A 20,890-nucleotide genomic window follows, 5' to 3' on the forward strand; every position below is an offset into this window, starting at 1 on the left:
AATACAGCTAGACTAAGGACAACACCATGCAGCACATCTGCATAGCACATAATATATGACCATTTCAGTCACCTGGCAAAAGGAACAGGAAAGTGCATTAGTCAGCTATTAGTCAGGGACGGCTCTTAAACGAAAACACATGCATTTTCTCTCACTCTCTCTCTATCTCCCTCTCTCTCACTGGTCACTATTGGCCGTAGGCTATGTGGGAATATGGCTATATGGGGAATTAACAGAGCGGGCTCTCCCACCTTTTCTTCACAGGGACCCAAGCGTATGCACCACCGACAGCACTCTCAGACGCTCCACATTCCACACTCTGCAGCCTTGCCAGACAATTCTAACTGTGAACCCTGACCCAAAGGGCCGGAGACATTAGCTACGGGCCACCTGTTACATGCAGGGGCCCCCAGAGGTGGGTCCACCCATTTAGGCACACAAAACTGACACACACACACACACACACACACACACACACACACACACACACACCCTAACCCCAGATGTGTGGTGACGGAGTGCAATGGCTGCACACTAAGACATCCGCACACTCGTCAGGGGCGACACAAATAGAGAGGGATGGCGTTTGGCAAGCCAGCTGGGCTCGAAGCTCAGGCGACCGCGCTGCCTGTCACGTCTCAGGGTCGGCCGCTAGCAGAGATGAAAGTGCTGCCAGGACAGAAACACCGGCGCTGAGATATGAGCCTGTCACTCTGCTACAAAAAATCCCCTCTCGCAGTTTCACTTCAGCCCAGGGAAACATGTCTGCCCAGGTAATCCAAGGGGTTTGTGCCTGCTGCTTGAGTGTGTGAGTGCCTCTGTGTGTGTGTGTGTGTGTGTGTGTGTGTGTGTGTGTCTCAATGTAAGTGTGGGTGTGTATGTGTATGTTTGTGTGTGTGTGTGCTTTAGTGCATATGTCAATGTGTGAATAGATTTATGGCAGATGCTTTGACAGACAGAGATATAATATTTCACCAAAACATCGAGGCGTTTACAAAGTTCCTGACTAGAAAGGAAGATGTGATCCAATCAGACATCTGGATTTGTCCTCATTGTCTACTACAGCAATAACAGGAACGTGATGCGTCAAACGTGGCGGGGCGTTCAACGCTGCAGTCTTACATTCAAATCAATCATCAGGAAAACTTAACGAAAAGTCAACACTCTATGGTGTTATTGGAAGTCAGACTTTCCCAATGTCCTCACAGCACCCTTTAAACGCACTCGCTCCCCCACCCCTGCACTCTCTCTCCTCCTCGGTAACTTACTGTACTTCTGCCCCTCGTCCCAGCTGCCAAGTGCAGCTTAAAATCCTATCAAGCCTGCCACGTAGACGCTGGCTGCCGGGACAGACTCTTGGCTGCAGCGCGTCTGTGCGGGAGTGGGGGGGAAAGACAGAGCTCCGCTTCCACCAACTCCAGCTGATGTCGCCAAAGACCAGCTCGCCCCGTGCTGCCCACCCACTCCAGTTCACTGGGTGAGTTATGTGCATGTGTGTACCGGCACTGCATATGTGTATACGTGCACATGTGCTTAAAATTTATCATGCATGGAATATGCTTTTATGTCTTCATGTCAGTGTCACAGACATGTATATGTACACATGTTATACTCTTGCCTTCAGGTGGACAAAATGTCAGTTTTGAATTACATGAGACGGTGGAGTCCAAAATAAATTCCATAATTTTTAGACCACACTAGTGCCTAATAGTGAACCAGTTAACTAGTGCCTTATAAAACAGTGAACCATTCACAACATTGTAATAATCCATTTGGTGCCAAAGACTTCCTACTTACTGCACTTCTACATTGGATCTTCACAAACCACCATGACAACCATCTGGCAAAGATCCTTTGGTAAACCAAAAACACTCACTGCAGTAATACTAGACCATTTGACATCAAACCAATGAAAGGCTCTACATGAAAAGATAATTATATGAAAACATAATGCATAAACAAAATTCCCACCAGCCTAAACTGTACACAATACACGTGTGTTTATGTCTAATGTGTTTATGTCTTTATGTGTGTGTGTGTGTGTGTGTGTGTGTGTGTGTGTGTGTGTGTGTGTGTGTGTGTGTCTTTATGTGTGTGTGTGTGTGTGTCTTTATGTGATCACCTGGTAGCATACAGCTTTTACGGGAACCGTGCTATTTAAGGATATATTGTCTGGAATCTCTGGCACTCTATCTGCACTGCCATCTAAAAGTTGCAATTTACACTAACCAAGACCCAAGTCTAGCCCTGCAATACACAGTGGTGGTCAGACTTCATGGCTGTAACTCAAAGAGACAAAAATGAGAGCGTTTCTAAGACTTCATAACTTCCTCAGAGATTCTCCCACGTTCGCCCAGGCAGAGAGAAGCGAAATTGGACTATCAGAGCGGGGGTGTGAGACACGGAAACAAGGCCTTCTGGGAAAACCAGGCCCCTCACATGGCTGATGACAGCCTGGTGCCATGGTGGGCTTCGCAGAAATACAATATATTAAGAATTCATAGAAGATACATTTTATATTGTCATATAAATCATGAGAACTGTTTTACGCATTTGATATATTGTTAATAGCTTTTCCATATGCTATAGATGTTATTATGCTTTTGTATGAGGGCAGGGGGAGGGAGGTGAGGACAGTGGTTCAGGAATGATCCTTACTGTCACTGTGTGTGTTAACGTTTTTTACTGCAAAAAACACTTTTTTGAGATATATTTTACACTTGTGCAAGGTCTTCAGTGTCAAATTTGAATTGCGACCTGCCAAAAATCCTGCTAGTACATGTTTATGTCCTTAAGGGTCATGATGAAGTAAGTGAGTGAGTGAGTAAGTGAGTAAGTAAACGAACAAACACTTTGCAAACTCAAGGCCTTACCTGCGGAGTGAGAGTTGGCTACGGGAGTAACCTCCGGCCTGTTGATGTCAGAGGCACGGTACACGATATGATGGCGGCCAGGACCTCCGTGTTCCTCTCCAGTCAGCGAACGTCCTCTCTCCAGCGGCTCAATGAAATACTCCTCCTGCCCATCACGGATCATCCCCGCCTGCCCGACAGCATGAGAGATGGACAGACAGACAGATGAAGATAGAGAGAGAGAGAGAGAAAGGTATAGAAATATTTATAATAACTATCACACAGCGATGAGATAGGCTGTCACATATATTACAACCCTTCATTTGTTTTGGAGAACCTGAGCACTGCATATTGAGCAACAGTCTCTGCTAGCTCTTTAAGTGGATCATATATTGTAATCGATTCAGAAAATGTTCTGTCCACTCTTTTCCACTTTGCAGTCTTGCCCCTCCACCATCATAATATAGCAGGACAAAATCTACTCTGGAAGAAAACAAGGATTGGACACCATCTACTGTATGAGATATAGGACACAAAAAATTGTAACAGTAATCTCCAGAAAGACTAAGATCAGTGTTGTCAGCCAACTCCCAATTCTGCCTGGTCTCCCTGTGAGAACGTGGAGCTGTACATCAGCTTTTTAATGTCTCCTCTGTTGCATCAGGCTCATTAACAGCATCAAGAGATGGGGAAGGCAAAGGGGGGGAGTTGAGGACTTGAGAGCCGTCCAATCGATGCGAGTCCAGGGATGGGACACATCCCTGTCCCCCCCCCCCCCCCCCCCCCCCCGTCTTTTCCCTTGACTTCCATAGCAAATTAGACAGGTCGGGAGAGAGGTGAAATCAATAGCAAGGTTTCCCACTCCTCCCTCTGATGTGGAGAGCAAGGTGGGGTGGGAGAAGGTGGGGTGCCAGGGGCAGTGTCAACACTTGAAATGCGGTGCAGATATTAGACTCCAGCTCCTTAGACATGGCCGAGAGACTACTGTTTCTTAAGCAGCACGGGTGTACACAGCACCGACAAGAAGAGCTGCCTCTTCTCAGCGTTAATTGATAGGAGCTGGGTTGAATGCCCCAGCGGTCCTTGGCTCCTCCGCATAGGAAAACCTTGAAAGACTCCACTTAGAACCCTTAATGGAGGTCCGTAGTGTAGTTACGGGTGCTCTGAACCCAAGATACCGCAAGATTCCAAGAGTTTGCTGAGCTTTTATTGCAATCTAGATCCCCTATTGGATCCAGACAGTGACATCAAGGGCTGCAGACACTTAGTTTAAGGGTTCTCTCCTGAGGATAAGAAAATAAGTCTTTCTATACAGCTGTCCAGTGTGTGGTTGCCTCCGTGTGTTACTTTGTGGTTGACATGGCATGACACTGCACAAAATCTCACAGATGAACTACAACCGGCCTGGACATCACCAGCCCAGGCCACAAAACGTTTAATCTGAGACGTATCCTGGCACTTAAATGCAGTTGCTGCAAAACTGCAGCTATAAGGACCAGATGAGTAGCGCAGCAGCTGTCTGACATATGAAATACACAGTAGCCCAAAACCAAAACCCATCTAATCCACTGACTCAATGACAAAGTGAGGGGACAGTGTCGGAAAAATGAGAGGCAAGTCGGATTCCTATAGGGGGGGAAGTGATGCGTTTTGAGAGGGTTTCCTGGAAGAATGTAAGACGGAAAAATCAATAAACTGAAGCAAAAAAGGTTTTTACTGAACAATGGTTTTAAAAGTTTAGGATAATTATTTCCATTTGGTCCACACCAGAATCGTCAGTGTGATACAAAAAAAAAGTCAAGATCTTTAGAACAAAACCGTTACCTCATGGAACATTCTCTCCCAGCTCATGCATATCGTCTGGATAGGACAGAAGAACTTTAAAAATGCTTGGTTGAGGGGAAGGAGTGGGAGGGGGGGGCACTCAGCATGGAAAAATACACTAAATATCCTTTTGGGGAAGGGTATAACTAGCCTGTCTTAGCAGGCACAACTGTTTCGACTAGATCTCAAACAACAGAGAAGACAACAAACAACAGAGAAGACCATAACAAAGAAAAAATAGGACATTAAATCCAAATTTGCTGAAATCAAGAACAGGTGAAAGCTGCATCCGTGTATTTTACTGCCCATCTAACTAGAGGAACAAATAAAGACACCATCACAGGGCTGAGTCATTCTGAGGGTGACTGAGACAGCGCAGATGTTAGCGGGTCAGATGTGATGTGGATTTGTCTCGGGGAGATGAGCGATGCCGTTGTCATTTGGACAGAGGCTGAAGGGGGTCAAGCTGCTTCGCATCGCATGGGCTGCTGAAGCCTGTAATGAGGCGTGTGTGTGTGTGTGTGTGTGTGTGTGTGTGTGTGTGTGTGTGTGTGTTTGTGGCCATTGCCTGTATGTTTCCTTAACAAATGAATGTAATTTGTGTTAATTCGTCATAAGCACTGTTGCCAACAATTAATCACAGCTCTTAGGAATAACATAAAAAGAATGAACTGCAATCAAATACTTGTTTGCAATCTCTCACAAGCCAACAGTGACACTGTGGCTGTTTGCCCAAACCCCAGGCCACACGCACGCACGCACATGGACACACACACACACACACACACACACACACACACACACACAGACAGACACACACACACACACACACACACACACACACACCAGATGCTATGAGATGGTGCAAAGAGAGAGTGAAGGAAAAGTGTGTGGGCAGAAGACCACCTCTGCATGTAGGGAGGATCCAAGGGCCCTCCTGACCCTTTCATAAGTAATGAAAGGCCTTCCTTCAACAGACAAGGCTATAACAGCCTCTAATATTACAGAGTGGAGCAAGTTCCCTGCTGTTGTCCTGTGGCCATAGCTGGCTTTGTGCGCTGTATGTTACTCCCCTGTGACACTCTCTGTCACAGAGAGGCCGCACAGTAATGATTAAGAGTCATAATGACAGTGACCCTCACATAAATATCTACCTTTAGCACTGAGCTGGTGCATAAACACTCATTTTCAGGGTTAAAATGACGGTCAGATATGATCTGTTTCAAATGCCCAAGATGCTTCAAATATCTAGAGTGGAGGCAGACATCCAGATGTTCTCCCAGATTTCCTGTGGTAGAAAAGAAGTCGCGGGCAAGTAGGGCACTGGGTCAACCCCATGTCAAGTCGATTATTCAACAGCATTTTTCTTGTCACGTCAGAACTATTAGAACGAACTCTTTTTGATCTTCTTCAATCCACTGACAAAAGAGAAAAAGGAACGCTCTCAAAATTACACAAATAAAAGACGACTTTGTGTGAAAGGAAACAGGCCTGTGTGACACGTGAGTCTCTAGGGAAGAACACCAGCCTGGACAAAACCATGCAAAACAAGGCCAATGGCAAGGTCAGATCCAAGTGATGGTCACTGCATAAATCGCCACACTGACACGCAGTCAAACACATGGCCCATCTTTTACCTTCGGCACATCAGTCCTGTTCTTCTCTCTGGTCGGTGCTGTTGGGCCTGTCCGGCTCTGGCCAGACCTCCCACATGACTTCCCTTCTGAACTGGGCTCTGCTCAGCACATCTGCTTATTTCACTGTGACCTGTGGAAGCCAGTCAGATTTCCCCTCAAGGAAGAAATATGGACAGGATGGGCCTTTCGGATAGACAGTCACAACTATAAACAACACTCTTTTACCGTCAACCCTTGGTTTTTATGATGTTTGTATTTTTCCACATAAATCAAGCAGGTCAGTCAGCAAATCCAGTCAGTAGTCTGCTTCGTTCTTGAATCATCACAAAGTCGAGATTTCATAATCCCCAAAATATTTTTTTTATCGTCCATGAAAAACATGTATTTTTTTTCCAACGGATTTGTCACTGGAAACAGTGGCACGTAAAATCATGAGACAGGTGCTTTCCGGGACTCAATCCCTTTCTATTTCAAATTCCTCTTTGCTCCACTGCAAAACGTGAAATGAGAAATGCTGTTGTACTAATAGATTGGACTCCTTCTGGCCTTCTAAACTGCTCAATACACAGAATGAAAGTCAGATATAAGATGATGAGCCCAGAGAAATTCCAGTGATGTCAAAGCCAGTATGAGTGGAAAATTGTGTTGTGCTCCTCTCTCCAGCAGGACCAATTTAGACAACTATAAATCCTGACAAGAGTGTCAATATGTCCCTCTCGAAAGGTAGTGTAACCTGCTGCTAGCACTGCTGGGCCTCAGGCCAAAGCCAAATTGAGTGAGAAAGAGATACACACACGCAGAGAGAGACAAGGAGAGAGAGAAAGAGAGAGAGAGTCAGAGTGAGAAAGAGAGAGGGAAAGTGAAAGAGACAAAATGAGACAGAGTGAGAGAGAGAAAGAGAGAGAGAACATGGGAGAGTCAGAGAAGGAGATCTAGAGAGGGATTGCATAGCTCTCTATTGAGAATACACACTCCCATTCAAAAGCATGTGTGGTGTGGTGAGCTTTTGTTTTTATCCTATCCTGAGAAGGGATTCCAAGAAGTGGGGAAGAGGCCTATATGAGCCCATCCACTTCCTCCCATAACCTACAAAGCACAGAGCGAACACACTCCACTCTGCGCATTCCTCTCCAGGAAGGAGGTGAGTATGTACAAGGCCTCCAGAGACTTGGCCGGGAAAATAAAGGGCCTCTCTCTCCCTCTTCCTAAACTGACCGCTCACGTGGACACTTGCAGTGATATCACAACCTCTCTACGGCCAAAATGCTATTATCCGCTTACTCCAACAGAGGAGAAGCTGCACATTCACAACACTGGCCAGGAGAAGATGGTGTTACACTTCATCTCCTGTCATGTCAGTATCCTTTCACTCATTACATGTGAACCTGTCTGGGACTACAGTGTGGCTTTTAAAGGCTCAGCCTCAGTTCTTTCCCTTAATGCTCCCCCCACCCCCCCCCCCCCCCCTTGAAATGTCAGGCTGATGGAATGTTAATGGCATCATCAAAGGCTACAAAAAGTTCCATGAAGACAGGTGCCAGAAGATTCTGGAACACCCCGCCATGGCAAGAGTTCCTCTTTCATCCCACGCTACTGTGAACTGCGCCCAGCAAAGCGCTATCTGCTGGAGCAGAGTAGGAAGAATGACAGGCTCGTTGGCTCCGGTTCGTTACAACAGAAACCTGGGTCCAGTTTTGATGCCTTTCATGTCCGCAATCACAAAGATTATAAGACCACCTAAACACAGGTAGACAGGCAATACTGAGAGATGACCATGATCCAACGACAGAGCCTTAACATCCCTGCCATCAAAACCCTATTTAAAAAACATCCATGAATACCTGAACAATAAAGCAATCGTTGAAGCATTCTTTGATAGGGTTCATGTACTATTTATTGAGCGGAGCATTCAATTTCAGGTTATTGCTGCAGTTTTAGCACATAGCAGAGAGATAAACTGCAATAATTACTTTAAAGAATGAGCTAACCTAGTAAAGTTTGGCTTCAACCGCATTCTAGAGCAATGATGCTTTATTTCAACTCATTTGAGCTAATCACTTACGGACTGCGGCAACATTTAAAGCGATGATTTCCAGATGTGTTAGACAAGCTGTTTATCCTGTTATCATTGCACAGGAATGAGGGAGACGTTCCACTGTCACCTCTTTCATATTAATCAAATATGTCAGCAGTCTGAATGAAAAATGGTCCAGAAATAAGAAAAATGTCGGTAACACTTTCTATGAAGGTTGTATTTATAACGCCCTATGAATGCATTCATAATGTTTTGTAAGGTGTCTATAAAGCATTGTAATGCTCATTATTACCATCTATAGGTATTCACAAGTCGTCATAACCAACTTCATGATGCATTATGACAGGTAATTATGAATGATTATAATTTTAATCTTATAAATATGTCAAGATCAGTTTTATGTCAGTTTTATGATGCATCATAACTACTTTGCTTTGCCTTCTACTGTAGTCCTATATATATATATCTATAACTATAAGTATATTTAATAAAGTTATAATAATTTATACATCTCCCTATAGCACACAATTTTAAACAGCTATGCAATATCATAAGTGTTATTTGTCAGCTCTAAGTAAAGTGACAAGAATATGACCATATTATTCTACAATGAAATGAGAGTCTGGACAGTAAAGACAAAAGGAATGACAAATGAAAACAAAGTGAACTAAATGCATTCCTTTTGTCTGTACTGTCCAGGCTCTCATTTCAACAACTCAGACACCACTGGCAACTCAGACCACATGCCATGGCTTGCTTACAAAGGATGTTTACAAGCAGGAAAGGGGAATTAAGTAAAGTCAATTGACTGGTGGTGTTTAGCAGACACATTTCATTGTGCCTCATATTTGTTTATAATAACCTTATATCTATTTATAACAACACCTCATTTGCTCTACTTTACCTAAAGCTGACAAATAACACCTATGACAACATAGTGATTTATAATATTGTGCAAGATGCTAGACTCGATACTTAGTTCACTGCACCCTTTAATTACTCAGTGAACTTATATCTGTTAATAATAGGGTCATATTCTTGTCACTTTACTTAGAGCTGGCAAATAACACTTATGATATTGCATAGCTGTTTATAATTGTGTGCTATAGGGAGATGTATAAATTATTATAACTTTATTACTTATAGTTATAGATATATATAGGACTACAGTAGAAGTCAAAACTATACGCATTTAGTTGGTGATGGTTATGACGACTTGTGAATACATATAGATGGTAATAATGAGCATTACAATGCTTTATAGACACCTTATAAAACATTATGAATGCATTCATAAGGCGTTATAAATACAACCTTCATAGAAAGTGTTAAAAAAATTCTCTGTATCTCTCACATTAAATAGACCCTCTACTCTAACATTATAATAATGTTTTGTAATGTCACACCTCGTGTATATCAAAATATGCATTTCAGGAGTTTGAAGGGAGTGACGATGCACTGGCATTGACAGTGACATTCTCTAGTCTACAGGACTAGATGATGACTGTGGTGACAACCTGTCACCCTGCAGGACACCCGAGGTGGACCCCTGTGGTCATCTCCCACACGTCCCTCACTCAGAGCGAGGGCCTCAGGCCAGAGAGATGGCCACCTGCCCCCTCTAACGACAGCCCCTCATTTACAGAGTCTGCAGGGCCTTACCTGCTGCTGGCAACAGAGACGCACCTATGGCTGCAGCGCTTGCAGAGACTGCTTACAGGCAGGAATGTAGAAATGACACTAACAACTCAGACACCACTGGCAACTCAGACCACATGCCATGGCTTGCTTACAAAGGATGTTTACAAGCAGGAAAGAGGAATAAAACAAAGTAAAGTCAATTGACTGGTGGTGTTTAGCAGACACTATCCTACACAACACAGACCCCACAACAGCGGGTTGGGGATTCTAACCCGGGCTGACTCAGCGATGCTACTGTTGCACCATCACACCCGCAATAACACTGCGAACTCAGACCACTTGGTATGGCTTGCTTTGTATGGGGTATGAATGAGGAGTGGACAGGATGTGGCTCTCATGGAGCCAGATAAAATAAAAATATACCGCAGGAGACTAGCATGGGCGCATCGGCTAAACATTGGGTGGGAATGTAAAGCCTGTGCAGTGTGTTGTGTTTGAAACAGCATAGATCCAGCGCAATCCAGTCATAAGTTGATGTCAGAGTTCATTAAGTTGGACTTACATGCAGAAAGTGGAAAAGGGAAGTGGTTCTTTTGGCTTTGGAGTTGTGAGCCAGATCGAGGGGAAAAAACAGCCATGTTTGTGTCAGCTCTCACTGCCAGTTGAACAAGTAGTCTCCAAACTTGTGCTCTAACTATCATGAGTGTTCTAGGACTGACCACTCTCACCAGAGAGAGATCTGGTGACATTGAGGAGTGTGGTCCGGCATAAACACAGCGTACTGAAGCACGCATGTTTTTGCAGAGACCCATGAGGGACCCATGAAGTTCTGAATTCTTTAACCATGATGTACAAAATTCAAGGTTATAAAGATCACATTATGCGAAACAGTTCAGACAAGTAATAGTCGTGCATCAGTACAACAGATAGTGCTTAAACCTACTGCAACACGTAAAATTATTAAATGCAGTTCAATAATCAGTTGTAAAGAGCATAGTTACAATGTGTCTTAAGTCCCAAATATGATAGAAAGTGAGTCTGCTGGAATCCTGCCCACACATTACATCACCGCTTGGAGGAGTCTCCTTGTCATATTGTGTGGAATGTGTGGCCTTTCAGTGATTTGACAAGCATAAAATAATCAGTTTCTCAACTCCTGCAACAACCTTTGGGTGACACAGTGATGCCTGATAGTGTTTTCTATCATCTGCTTGACACCATATCATGGATTAGGAGAGAGGAGTCTTCTCTGAAACACTCAAGGAGTTATTTTAAGATACACTCGATGCTAGTTGAAATACACCGGTATTATGCTGACATTTCTATTTTGACAATTACCTGTATTAAAATAGAATCACTGTTTATTCAACAGTGTAAACAAAATGAATTATTTTCTTGTAAGGATTTCTGTTCGATTCACCGTCAAGATACAGTATAGAGGGACTGTAACTCATTTTTATCGGTGGACTAACTCTAAGTTTGTGCAGTGAAAAGGATTTCAGCACACATGTACACGCATGCTTGCTACAGTTTACCTTGTGACAACAGTAATCTTAGTGATGAATGGAGACCCCAACATATAGCTGTGCCTCTAAACATATGGCAACTCATAATTGTATTCAACAGAAGGCCTCTCCGCCATAAGGATGAGTTTACGGCCTTGCTAATTCCAAGTGAAGTTCTGCGACGATTCAACGTAATGGCAACATATGCCCCCCTCCCTTCCCAGCATGCAGTGCAGCGTTGTGAGTTCACCGGGAGGCTATCTCTCCTCAGGATGGGTGTGCACAGAGAGCAGAGCAGAAGTGTTAACAGAAGCCTGTACTTGTGAGGTCATTTAGGCAGTGTGCTCTCTCGCTCACTAGCTCGCTCACTTGGTTTGCCTGGACATGCTTTCCTCTGCACTTTTTCCCATTACAGAAACGTGTGTGTCTGTCTTTGCTGAGGAGCCATGGCAACCCGACGTACACAGAGACACCGTAGCCCATGCCTGCCTCAGAGGGACACAGAAAGCCATTACCTTCAGCATACTTCAGGAGAACACACTAGAATAATTACACTAAATTTACTTAAAGGTACACTATGCAGGTTTAGGTATTTAAAGGTACACTATGCAGGTTTAGGTATTTTTGGCGACTGTAGAGCTCCCCCTAGAGTCGTGATATATTTCTATTTTACTCCGCTGTTGTAAATAGCAAACTTCTCATGATTAATCCTCTGTACACAATTAAAATGCTTTATTTGGAGGTGAAGGATTAACAACAGGCTACAGTACTGACAAGGTAATGTTTCAAGGTAATGATTCTCGCGAGATTTGTCGGGCCGCCGTTCTTGAAGTTGCATGGCTTGTTTTCTCGGAAGCGAGTCTCTATGTCTATGCTGTATAACTATGCTAGGTGAACCATTCACCTATTACAAGGTCGTTTACCATCAAATTGGCTTTTGTAAAGGTAAAATTCTTGCATAGTGCACCTTTTTTACTTACAAAAATGTTTCTTCATTGTTTGTGCTTGGCCATATTTAGAGTCATAGCTGTTCCATTTTTAATCTACTTTTAAAATGAGTTTCTTTGACTTCCTAATGCTACCTGGCCAATGGAAACTCAGTCATGCGGTAAGATGGTTCTTTTGATTTGCTGCTTGCTTGCGTTGTGCACCACTTCCCTCCTCTTGTAGGTCACTTTGCAAAGAGTCTCTGCCAAACGCATTGATGTAAATGCAAATCCAAAAGACTATCTGATGAACGTGACTCAGAGTGATCAAGCCCTAAATTATTGATTAACGTAAGCATAATTCATTAATGTAGCAATCTGAATTCCATTCCATGTGCTGTTACAGGCAAACCATTTTCAGCACCTGAGATTTCCACAGAGACAAAGATGAAGCGTTAGCTGTTAATAACAGCCGGAGACACATTAAGGCTTATCAGGAACTCTGAGATGACTCCAGCCCCATCATGTATCTCTGTCTTAGAGACTTCCTAAAATAAAACCTCGGCAGAACTGTATGACACCATGATCAATTCATCATTAAGGAAAACTGATTTGGCACCATCCAGCAGAGAAGCTGCCGCTGCCTAGAGACACAAGTCACATTTCAGCCCCACAGGAGTCCTCCTCTTGGTGGCTCTTCAAAACTATCTCCCTTCGCTGCAGTGCCACTAACTATTAATTAATGTGTATAAACAGTATTATCAGTTACCAGACTTTCAGCTACCAAACACTAATATATCTGCCACTGAGAAGATTCTCTGTTATACAACAGATTTTATAATGACCAAAGCAGACATCCATTTGGCAAAATGACCAGGAGTCTGCAACCCCATCCCCAAACTCATGTGGTGTTCATATATCAGTGCTCATTTTCCAGTGTGATAGCTCATTTTTATAGCTGTTTGTTTCTTTTCAGAGAAAGCTGCAGCTGTTTGTTTCTTTTGTTATCAGTGATGTCAGTATAAAACTCTTACTTCATTGGTAATCGTAAAATGAAGAGGTTGGCACATGGTTATGCAAGAAACACTGAACTGATTCAGTGTTTGAACATGGGAAATGTAGTAAAAGACCAGTTATGCAATGTCCTCACAATTAAAATAAAAAGTTCTAAGTATTACAAACAATTCTGAGAACACTCAGCGCAAGAGGACAACACTCGGGACAGGGGACTCACCAAGCCATCACAATTGCTGATGGCCACTGACGTGTCGGGCAGATTTGTGACGTGCCCCACGTAAAAGCAGTCGCTGGGCAGAAGTGGCTCGTAGCGCGTCCCGTTGGCAGCGTGCTCATCGTCGCGCCACTCCACAGTGGCCCCCGGGGCGACCAGGCGCGAGTTGAGGCGCAGCTGCATGTGGAGTTCGCGTCCAAACACGGTCACGTTGTAGAAGAGCGTCTCCATCGACGCGTGCCCGGCGGGGGGGTCGGCCGCGTGGTGACCCCCCTCCTCCTCCGTGGCCTCGCGCCTCCTGCGTCGCCGTTGCTGGGCAACCGCAGGCAGCTGCTCCCAGAGCTGGTCGGCTGAGACAGCGTGCACCAGGAAGCGCCCATGGGCATCCGTGCTGACCGGATACACCAGGCTGTACTCCCTGAGCGTACGCTGGAGGGACTCTGCAGAGAGCAACACAGCAAAACACACACAACACACACAAACACACACACACACAGTTTAGTTAACATGCAAGAAGCAGCCTTCATCACCACCACCATCAACCCTCAAGGACTAACTGAGTATATGATGTTGCTTTCCATGTTTCCATTTCCATAAGCATGTCATTCTAAAGCATGTCATATGACATTGAACACATCAAACAATGCATGAGATATACAAAGTTGTGGTGATCACAATGTAATCTTACTATAACAATATCAAGAGATCTGCTATGCCAGTCCTGTGGACAGATATACAGTATTGTGATATACTACTGAGACACACACTGCAGCGATTCATTGCAGATCATGTCCAAAAGGAAAAGGAAGCCGAAAAATCTGACCACAACAAAAGCAGTACCATATCAGTGCAATAGCATTACAAACTACAGCAATTACCATCCACTTGTACATTACATTGAAAAGATTGAGGCAGTCTTTTACATTTGATATACCATAATAGGATATTGCACACATTCTAGGTGCACTGTCAATACTGTACAAACCCTACTCCATATCCGGTTCTCTCTCACATTCAGTGGAACAAATGTCATTGCTTAATGTATAGAACCTTATAGGTAGAACCTTATAGACATCATCATCATCATCATCATCATCAACCGTTTTTTATTCAGGGAGAAATTGACTGAGCATCAAGCTCTTTTACAGCAATGCCCTGAGTTACAAAACATACAACAACAATAATCAAAATAACAAAACAAGAACAATAAAACATACAAAAGGCAAATAATAATAATAATAATAATAACAAAAATAAAATAAAATACATAACAAAACCATATCATTCTCTCCTCCATTTCTCGGCATACACATGTTTTCAAACAGAGAGTGAGAGAGGGTGGAGGGATAGTGACAGAGAATATTAATAATGGTGAATTTGACAAATGAGTTGACTTGCTAATCGGGTGTAGGCTTTATATAGCTGCTAGTAGCAATGGCAGGACCCACTGCATCACAGTGTCCCTATGACTATGTATGTTCCCATGGGAACAGAGGAGGGTGTCTGGGACAAAACATGTTTCAAGCTTTGTGAAGATTTGTCTCTCTGTTGGAAGAAGTAAGACTCAGGTCATGTTTGTATTTGATAACTATAACAAGAATTCAGAAGTATATGAAGCAGATACTTTATTGCGCTTTCGCTTTGAGGTTTGTAAAATGTGTCTGGGTTACATCTAAAGGTTAGGGATTATACAACCCACCTCCCACTAAACACCATCTGTGCACACTCAACATAGGCCTACTTATTTTTGAATGCCATGGCTTTTATTTCAGTATTTGTTTCTTTCCAGACACAACTGCTCACTTGCAAGTAGAGATGCATGCCAGGATGCAACCCTCTGTGGAATTAGTCTACTCGGGTTCAAAGGGGATATTTGTACGGAGAACCTTTCAAGTCCAGGGATATAGTGTAGAATGAAATGTCTAAGACTGAAGACTTGAAATTGTCTGTTGGTGGCGCTAGAGGGGTTGAGGGGCAGGCACCGGGGTGCTAAAACTTTATGTTGGACCCACAGCAAAGTACACTGTAGTGTCATAAAAAACACCCCGCAAACGTTTGTCATTCAGCCTACCTTCAGGGCTAAACAACAAGGACATACAAAAAGATAACAGTAGGTCTCTGCACCTTCATGGGGCCCCCAAAAAACGAATGGCTGTCAAACAACCAACAACACTCAACCGCACAATGGCAACTGCCTATACGATAAGTGATGGGCTATGTTGTATCCTCGGAGTTGTATACTGTAATCATCCAGATCTAGGTTGTGGCTAGTGTCAGAGAGCCAACCCTCCCCGCCCGGCTCGAAGGCAAGGCATGCCCTTCACCTCACTGGAGAGACAGACCATCGTGCAGCTTCATCGTTTATTTATTCCGTTCTCAGGCATACCAGAGACTTTAAGCAATTATTTCACTGTTTCTATGTATTGAGTTTCATCGCTGTGAAAACGTCTGTATGGAAAATTGCATTAGGCTATTTTCCATAAAACCTTAAAAGCATCAGGGGCTGCAACGTTCTGCATGAATTTCAAGTAGGATTCTTATTTTTCCAGACAAGAGGCTGTGCTTTCCCTGATCGCAATCTGGATCTATAAAATAACTACAATACTTATATTAATTGCCGTATTAGAAAATTGTAAAATGGACTTTAGTAACACTTTATGTCATTTAAGCTATTGTTCTAACACTATAGGAAACAGAACGAGCGAATAAATAGACCACAACATGGTTCGCTTCAGCGGATTGTATAAAAGTTGTCATAACGCGAAATAAATGGACAAAGGAGGGTGGCAGGGAGCAGATGACTGCCTTTATGTGCTATAATATCACTTTGCTTGTTCCATAGTTCTCTACGAGCAAAAACAGTGGAAAAGAAAACTTGGAATCACAACGTTTTGCCTCGAAATGTGTGCCTGTAAGAACGCCAGTTGCTACGCTTTGAACTGGCTTTGCAATAGTATAAAGAGTAAACAATGATGAACAGTACTTCTTACCTTTTGTATTGGTGAGATATAAACCGTTCGTGTGTTGTAACCGCAATAAAACAAAAAACAAAACATATCCCAGCTTAACATCCATGTCAGGTCCGACGAGAGGTAGATCGCACGGGAGAGAGGCGGACTTTGAGATCTCCGATAAGCGATCTACCAGCAAATGCGTGATCCCTTCTCCCCTCTTCTCTCCCTCCCAACCCCACCGCAAAGTGCACCATGGAGGATCTCTCTCTCTCTCTCTCTCTCTCTCTCTTACTCTCTCTCTCTCACACACTCTCTCTTCGTTGCTGTTGCCCATTCAGCACTTTAAGTTTTGGTGAAACTTATCCCAACATTCTTTTTGCATGATGGTGAGAATGCCTATTACAAAGCAAAGCTTCTGTTTGTGCCGACAGTCATCTGAGCATCATCCCTATATGTATATTCTTGTGATTTAATGTTTTTTACTCTGTTGACAACAATAATAGGTGAGGTGTTTGATACCATGCCTCTCTCAAGTCGTAGATGACAGTGGACAAGACATACATTTCTGACAGAAAGTCACTATCCTCCCTGTCTTATAAAATCACAGACCCATTGTCAAGGGACCATGGATGACCAGTTGCAGTCCCTGTAGTTTATTTGGTGAGGTACTCTCTGTCCCAGCACTGACCACAGGCTCATTGGGCTATACGCTCAGTAAGAGATAGCCTAGCCTGCGGTTCATTATTGGATATTTCAGTATCACAGGTATCAGTTACATGAGCCAATGAAGCAACAGGAACAACAAATAACCCTAGTAAAAATTCAATTATACATAAAACCATCTCCCTAAAATATCCCTCTTATAGCAGAATGCACAAAGCCATAAAATGCTATGAGGAATCATGTGTTAGTGTGTGTTAATCATGTGCATAGGTAGCAATCCATGAAAGGGAAACCAAAGTAAACTTAGGCTTAGGATGAATGCATCTTTTCCCAGTTTTCATTTAATTTCATTGCTCAGCCATGAAGCAGGATTGAGAAATGATCAATTACATGGACCATAGTGGTGATAACGTGTCCTCCTTCATGTAACTTGCATGTAGTGAAGTACAGTGCTGGGTAAGAGTGTTTAAAAGCATTTGAGATAGTATCATTAACCATGCACATATTGCCAGCAGCAATTATAAGGTGAAAGAGTAACTCTGCATATTGAGGCTATGCATCTTACATAGCCTGCCATCGATGTGAGAAATACAAATATATACAAACTGAACTTTCTGCCCTCTAACGCAGGGAGGTCTGTAGGCAGATGGTCATCCATATTAATCCATGATACTGCACTCAGGGAACTTTCCGGTGTGTGTGTGGTGTGTCTTCCTGAAACTGAAGGAAACAACTGAGGTAAAGAAGCTAATACTGAAAGACATATCATAGTAGAAAAATAGGAGATAAACCAGAGCCTAGCATAGTCTTTAAGCTTTTGTAAAGGTGAAGGTTGTGTTCACTTATTGGCAAGGGCGTTGGTTAGCCTGGTGTTGGGCATACAGAGATGGCAAATGATGGCATGGGAAACCACACTGATCAAATGATTTGGTGTACCACTGTACAACAACTGAAGAGAATCAGTGTGGACCGTGTATTGTTTTGTTGTCATATTCTCCTGGCTGAATTGAAATGCTCAATTAAATTTAGTTGCTATGGTTCCAATTTAGTGGCTATAAAAATAGTGTAGTGTAATGTAAAGATAGTTACATTGCACATTTATATAAGAAAGCCTCCACTAAAAGCTGTGTTGGCCTATTAGGTTGTCACTTACTGGTGTACAGAGGCTCGTGGCCTCAGGCTTCGAGTACTCTGCTGTGGGCCACCAGAGGACTCCGAGGAGAGGAGGATGGTCTGGACATGCTCCAGCGCCTGGGGTGAGATGGCCTTAAAGGACTAGTAGTGGTTGAGGTGTAATAGAGACAGGGGACTTGTTAGCGGAGTGTGTCTATGAAAGAGTGGAGCCAGGCTCACGTCATCGTTGGCCCTTAACCCGAGCAAAGCCGAGCCAGTGTGTCCCGCCAGACGTGTGTTTCACATTTCCTCTCTTCTTCTTCCTCCTCCTCCTCTTCCTCCTCCTCTTCCTCCTCCTCCTCCTCTCTTTTACAGGGGAGATTGCACCAGGCCTCTTATATGAGTCTTTTCATCACTCTAGGTATTTTACTTTCTTTCTCTATAACCCCTCCCCCCACCTCTCTCTCTCTCTCACTCTCTCTCTCTCTCTCTCACACACACACACACACACAGACACACACACTAAATATACAGGATAACTCACACCCAGATAGATATGTAAACATCTGAATGATTCATGGCATACAGTAAACAGTGGGGAGTTTTTTGTTACACAGCTCTACGCTGTCAACATAATGTCCTCTTTTCATTTTTATAGACTGAGAACAACTGAAGTAGCCAGTGATGTAATGAATCGCCATATGGTAAAACTGCCATACAGACTTTCCCTTTGGCTATTATTTTACTGGACAGACATGTTTTTCTTTCATTTTGTGCAAGCGAAATTAAAATGTTAACAGCTTAATAAAGCTGTGCAGTACAAAAGAATGAACTGAAACAAACAGACCAGTTTGGTCAGTGGATGGCTTCCAGGGAGTCTAAAGCCCTCTCTCTTAGACGGTATGGCATTTACTGGTCCGTAAAGGAAACACATGGCTAGTAAAAAGGGCAAAACTGGCATCCTTACGAAACCTGTCCTGCTTTTCCAAATGCATGATTTACATACACACATGGTCACCCAGGCATGCACTACATTGCCCGCGCACTGCAGATTTCCACCGACAGATCTGCACAGGCCCCAACTTATGATGTATGTGCAACTTTTAAGGCAGCACAAAACCCTCATAAACCAAAAAGACATATCTTCAAAGTCTCCCCCTTTAGTCGTCTCCCGTCTGGTTCCGATGCTACCTGACACACATAGTTTTCCACCAATAAAATATTATGTCTCCAACAGAGACAGCAGGCACTGACACTTTAGAAAATCATGTGGGGGTAAGTTGATGTATGAGAGGCCTAACAAATGTCAGCTCCGCTTAACAGGATGGAGACAGTGCAACGCGGAAGATAGCCCAGACACCGAGCAAGCACACTTTGATGGCGCAATCCTCAAGCAGTTCACATGAAGGTTATCGACCACGCCACACTTAAGTCCGTCAGAGAGAGGATGGGGGTGTCATCAGCCTCCCTGCCAGAACCACCAATAAATCCCACCGAGCAGCCATATGCTGGATCAGTGGCATTCCTGAAGGGGTCCAGCAGGAGCTCAAGGCTAGCCGGTGAGACTGGTGGTGATGGTGCTGCTGTGCAGGAGTCAGTTCAGCAGAGCTGTTCCCCCCGAGGAAAATCCTTGCCTCCCTCATTGTGTCAGCGTGCCTCAGATGACAGGGACTACAATGGCAATTATCCTGCACCTCAATGTATCCACGAGGAGGAGGGGGAGAGCTGCCGAGAGACACAGGACGTCCATCTCATTAGGGTGTCTGTGACGGATGTTGTTTTCTTTTCTTCTTTTTTTGTATTGAAGCCTCAACACAATATCTTTGATGCCACTGAATATGAGAGGAGAGGAGAGGAGAGGAGAGAAGAGTGGTTGCACTGAATATGAGAGGAGAGGAGAGGAGAGGAGAGAAGAGTGGTTGCACTGAATATGAGAGGAGAGGAGAGGAGAGGAGAGGAGAGGAGAGAAGAGTGGTTGCACTGAATATGAGAGGAGAGGAGAGGAGAGAAGAGTGGTTGCACAGAATATGAGAGGAGAGGAGAGGAGAGTGGTTGCACTGAATATGAGAGGAGAGGGAGAGGAGAGGAGAGGAGTGGTTGCACTGAATATGAGAGGAGAGGAGAGAAGAGTGGTTGCACTGAATATGAGAGGAGAGGAGGAGAGTAGAGTAGAGGAGTGGTTGGAGGAGAGGAGAGCTCTGAATAAGGGGGATGCCTTTCCCCTCAGCACAAAAACAAAACCGTAACACGCTGAGCATCAGGGTCTGGAGCTCTGGCAGGCAGAGGCAGCGCCAGCAGTGCGCGCCACGGAACCCTAGCAGAGAAGAGAGAGAGAGAGAGAGAGAGAGAGAGAGAGAGAGAGAGGAGGGGAAAAGAAGAGAGAGAGAGAGGGAAAAGAGAGAGAGAGGAGGGAAAGAAGAGAGAGAGAGAGGAGGAAAAGAGAGAGAGAGAGAGGAGGGGAGAGAAGAGAGAGAGAGAGGGAGAGAAGAGAGAGAGAGAGGAGGGGAAA

At 44.0% G+C, this 20,890-nt stretch overlaps 1 protein-coding gene across 2 annotated transcripts in view; it reads right to left on the reverse strand.

The window, feature by feature from the left end:
- The window catches only part of adamts2a (ADAM metallopeptidase with thrombospondin type 1 motif, 2a), a 44,640-nt gene extending 27,887 nt beyond the window's left edge, over positions 1–16,753 (reverse strand). For both annotated transcript variants that reach the window (XR_007192953.1, XM_048237909.1), the window contains exons 1-3: positions 16,642–16,753; positions 13,655–14,091; positions 2,874–3,042 (exon numbers count right to left, since the gene is read on the reverse strand). Coding sequence is in view for 1 of the 2 variants with exons in the window: in XM_048237909.1 (XP_048093866.1) it covers positions 2,874–3,042; positions 13,655–14,091; positions 16,642–16,726 (691 nt within the window). In the remaining variant the exon portion in view is untranslated. The remainder of the gene's footprint in view (positions 1–2,873; positions 3,043–13,654; positions 14,092–16,641) is intronic.
- Positions 16,754–20,890: the final 4,137 nt, after the last annotated feature.

The sequence above is a fragment of the Alosa alosa genome, chromosome 2 (assembly GCF_017589495.1).
Source record: "Alosa alosa isolate M-15738 ecotype Scorff River chromosome 2, AALO_Geno_1.1, whole genome shotgun sequence".
Lineage (NCBI taxonomy): Eukaryota > Metazoa > Chordata > Actinopteri > Clupeiformes > Clupeidae > Alosa > Alosa alosa.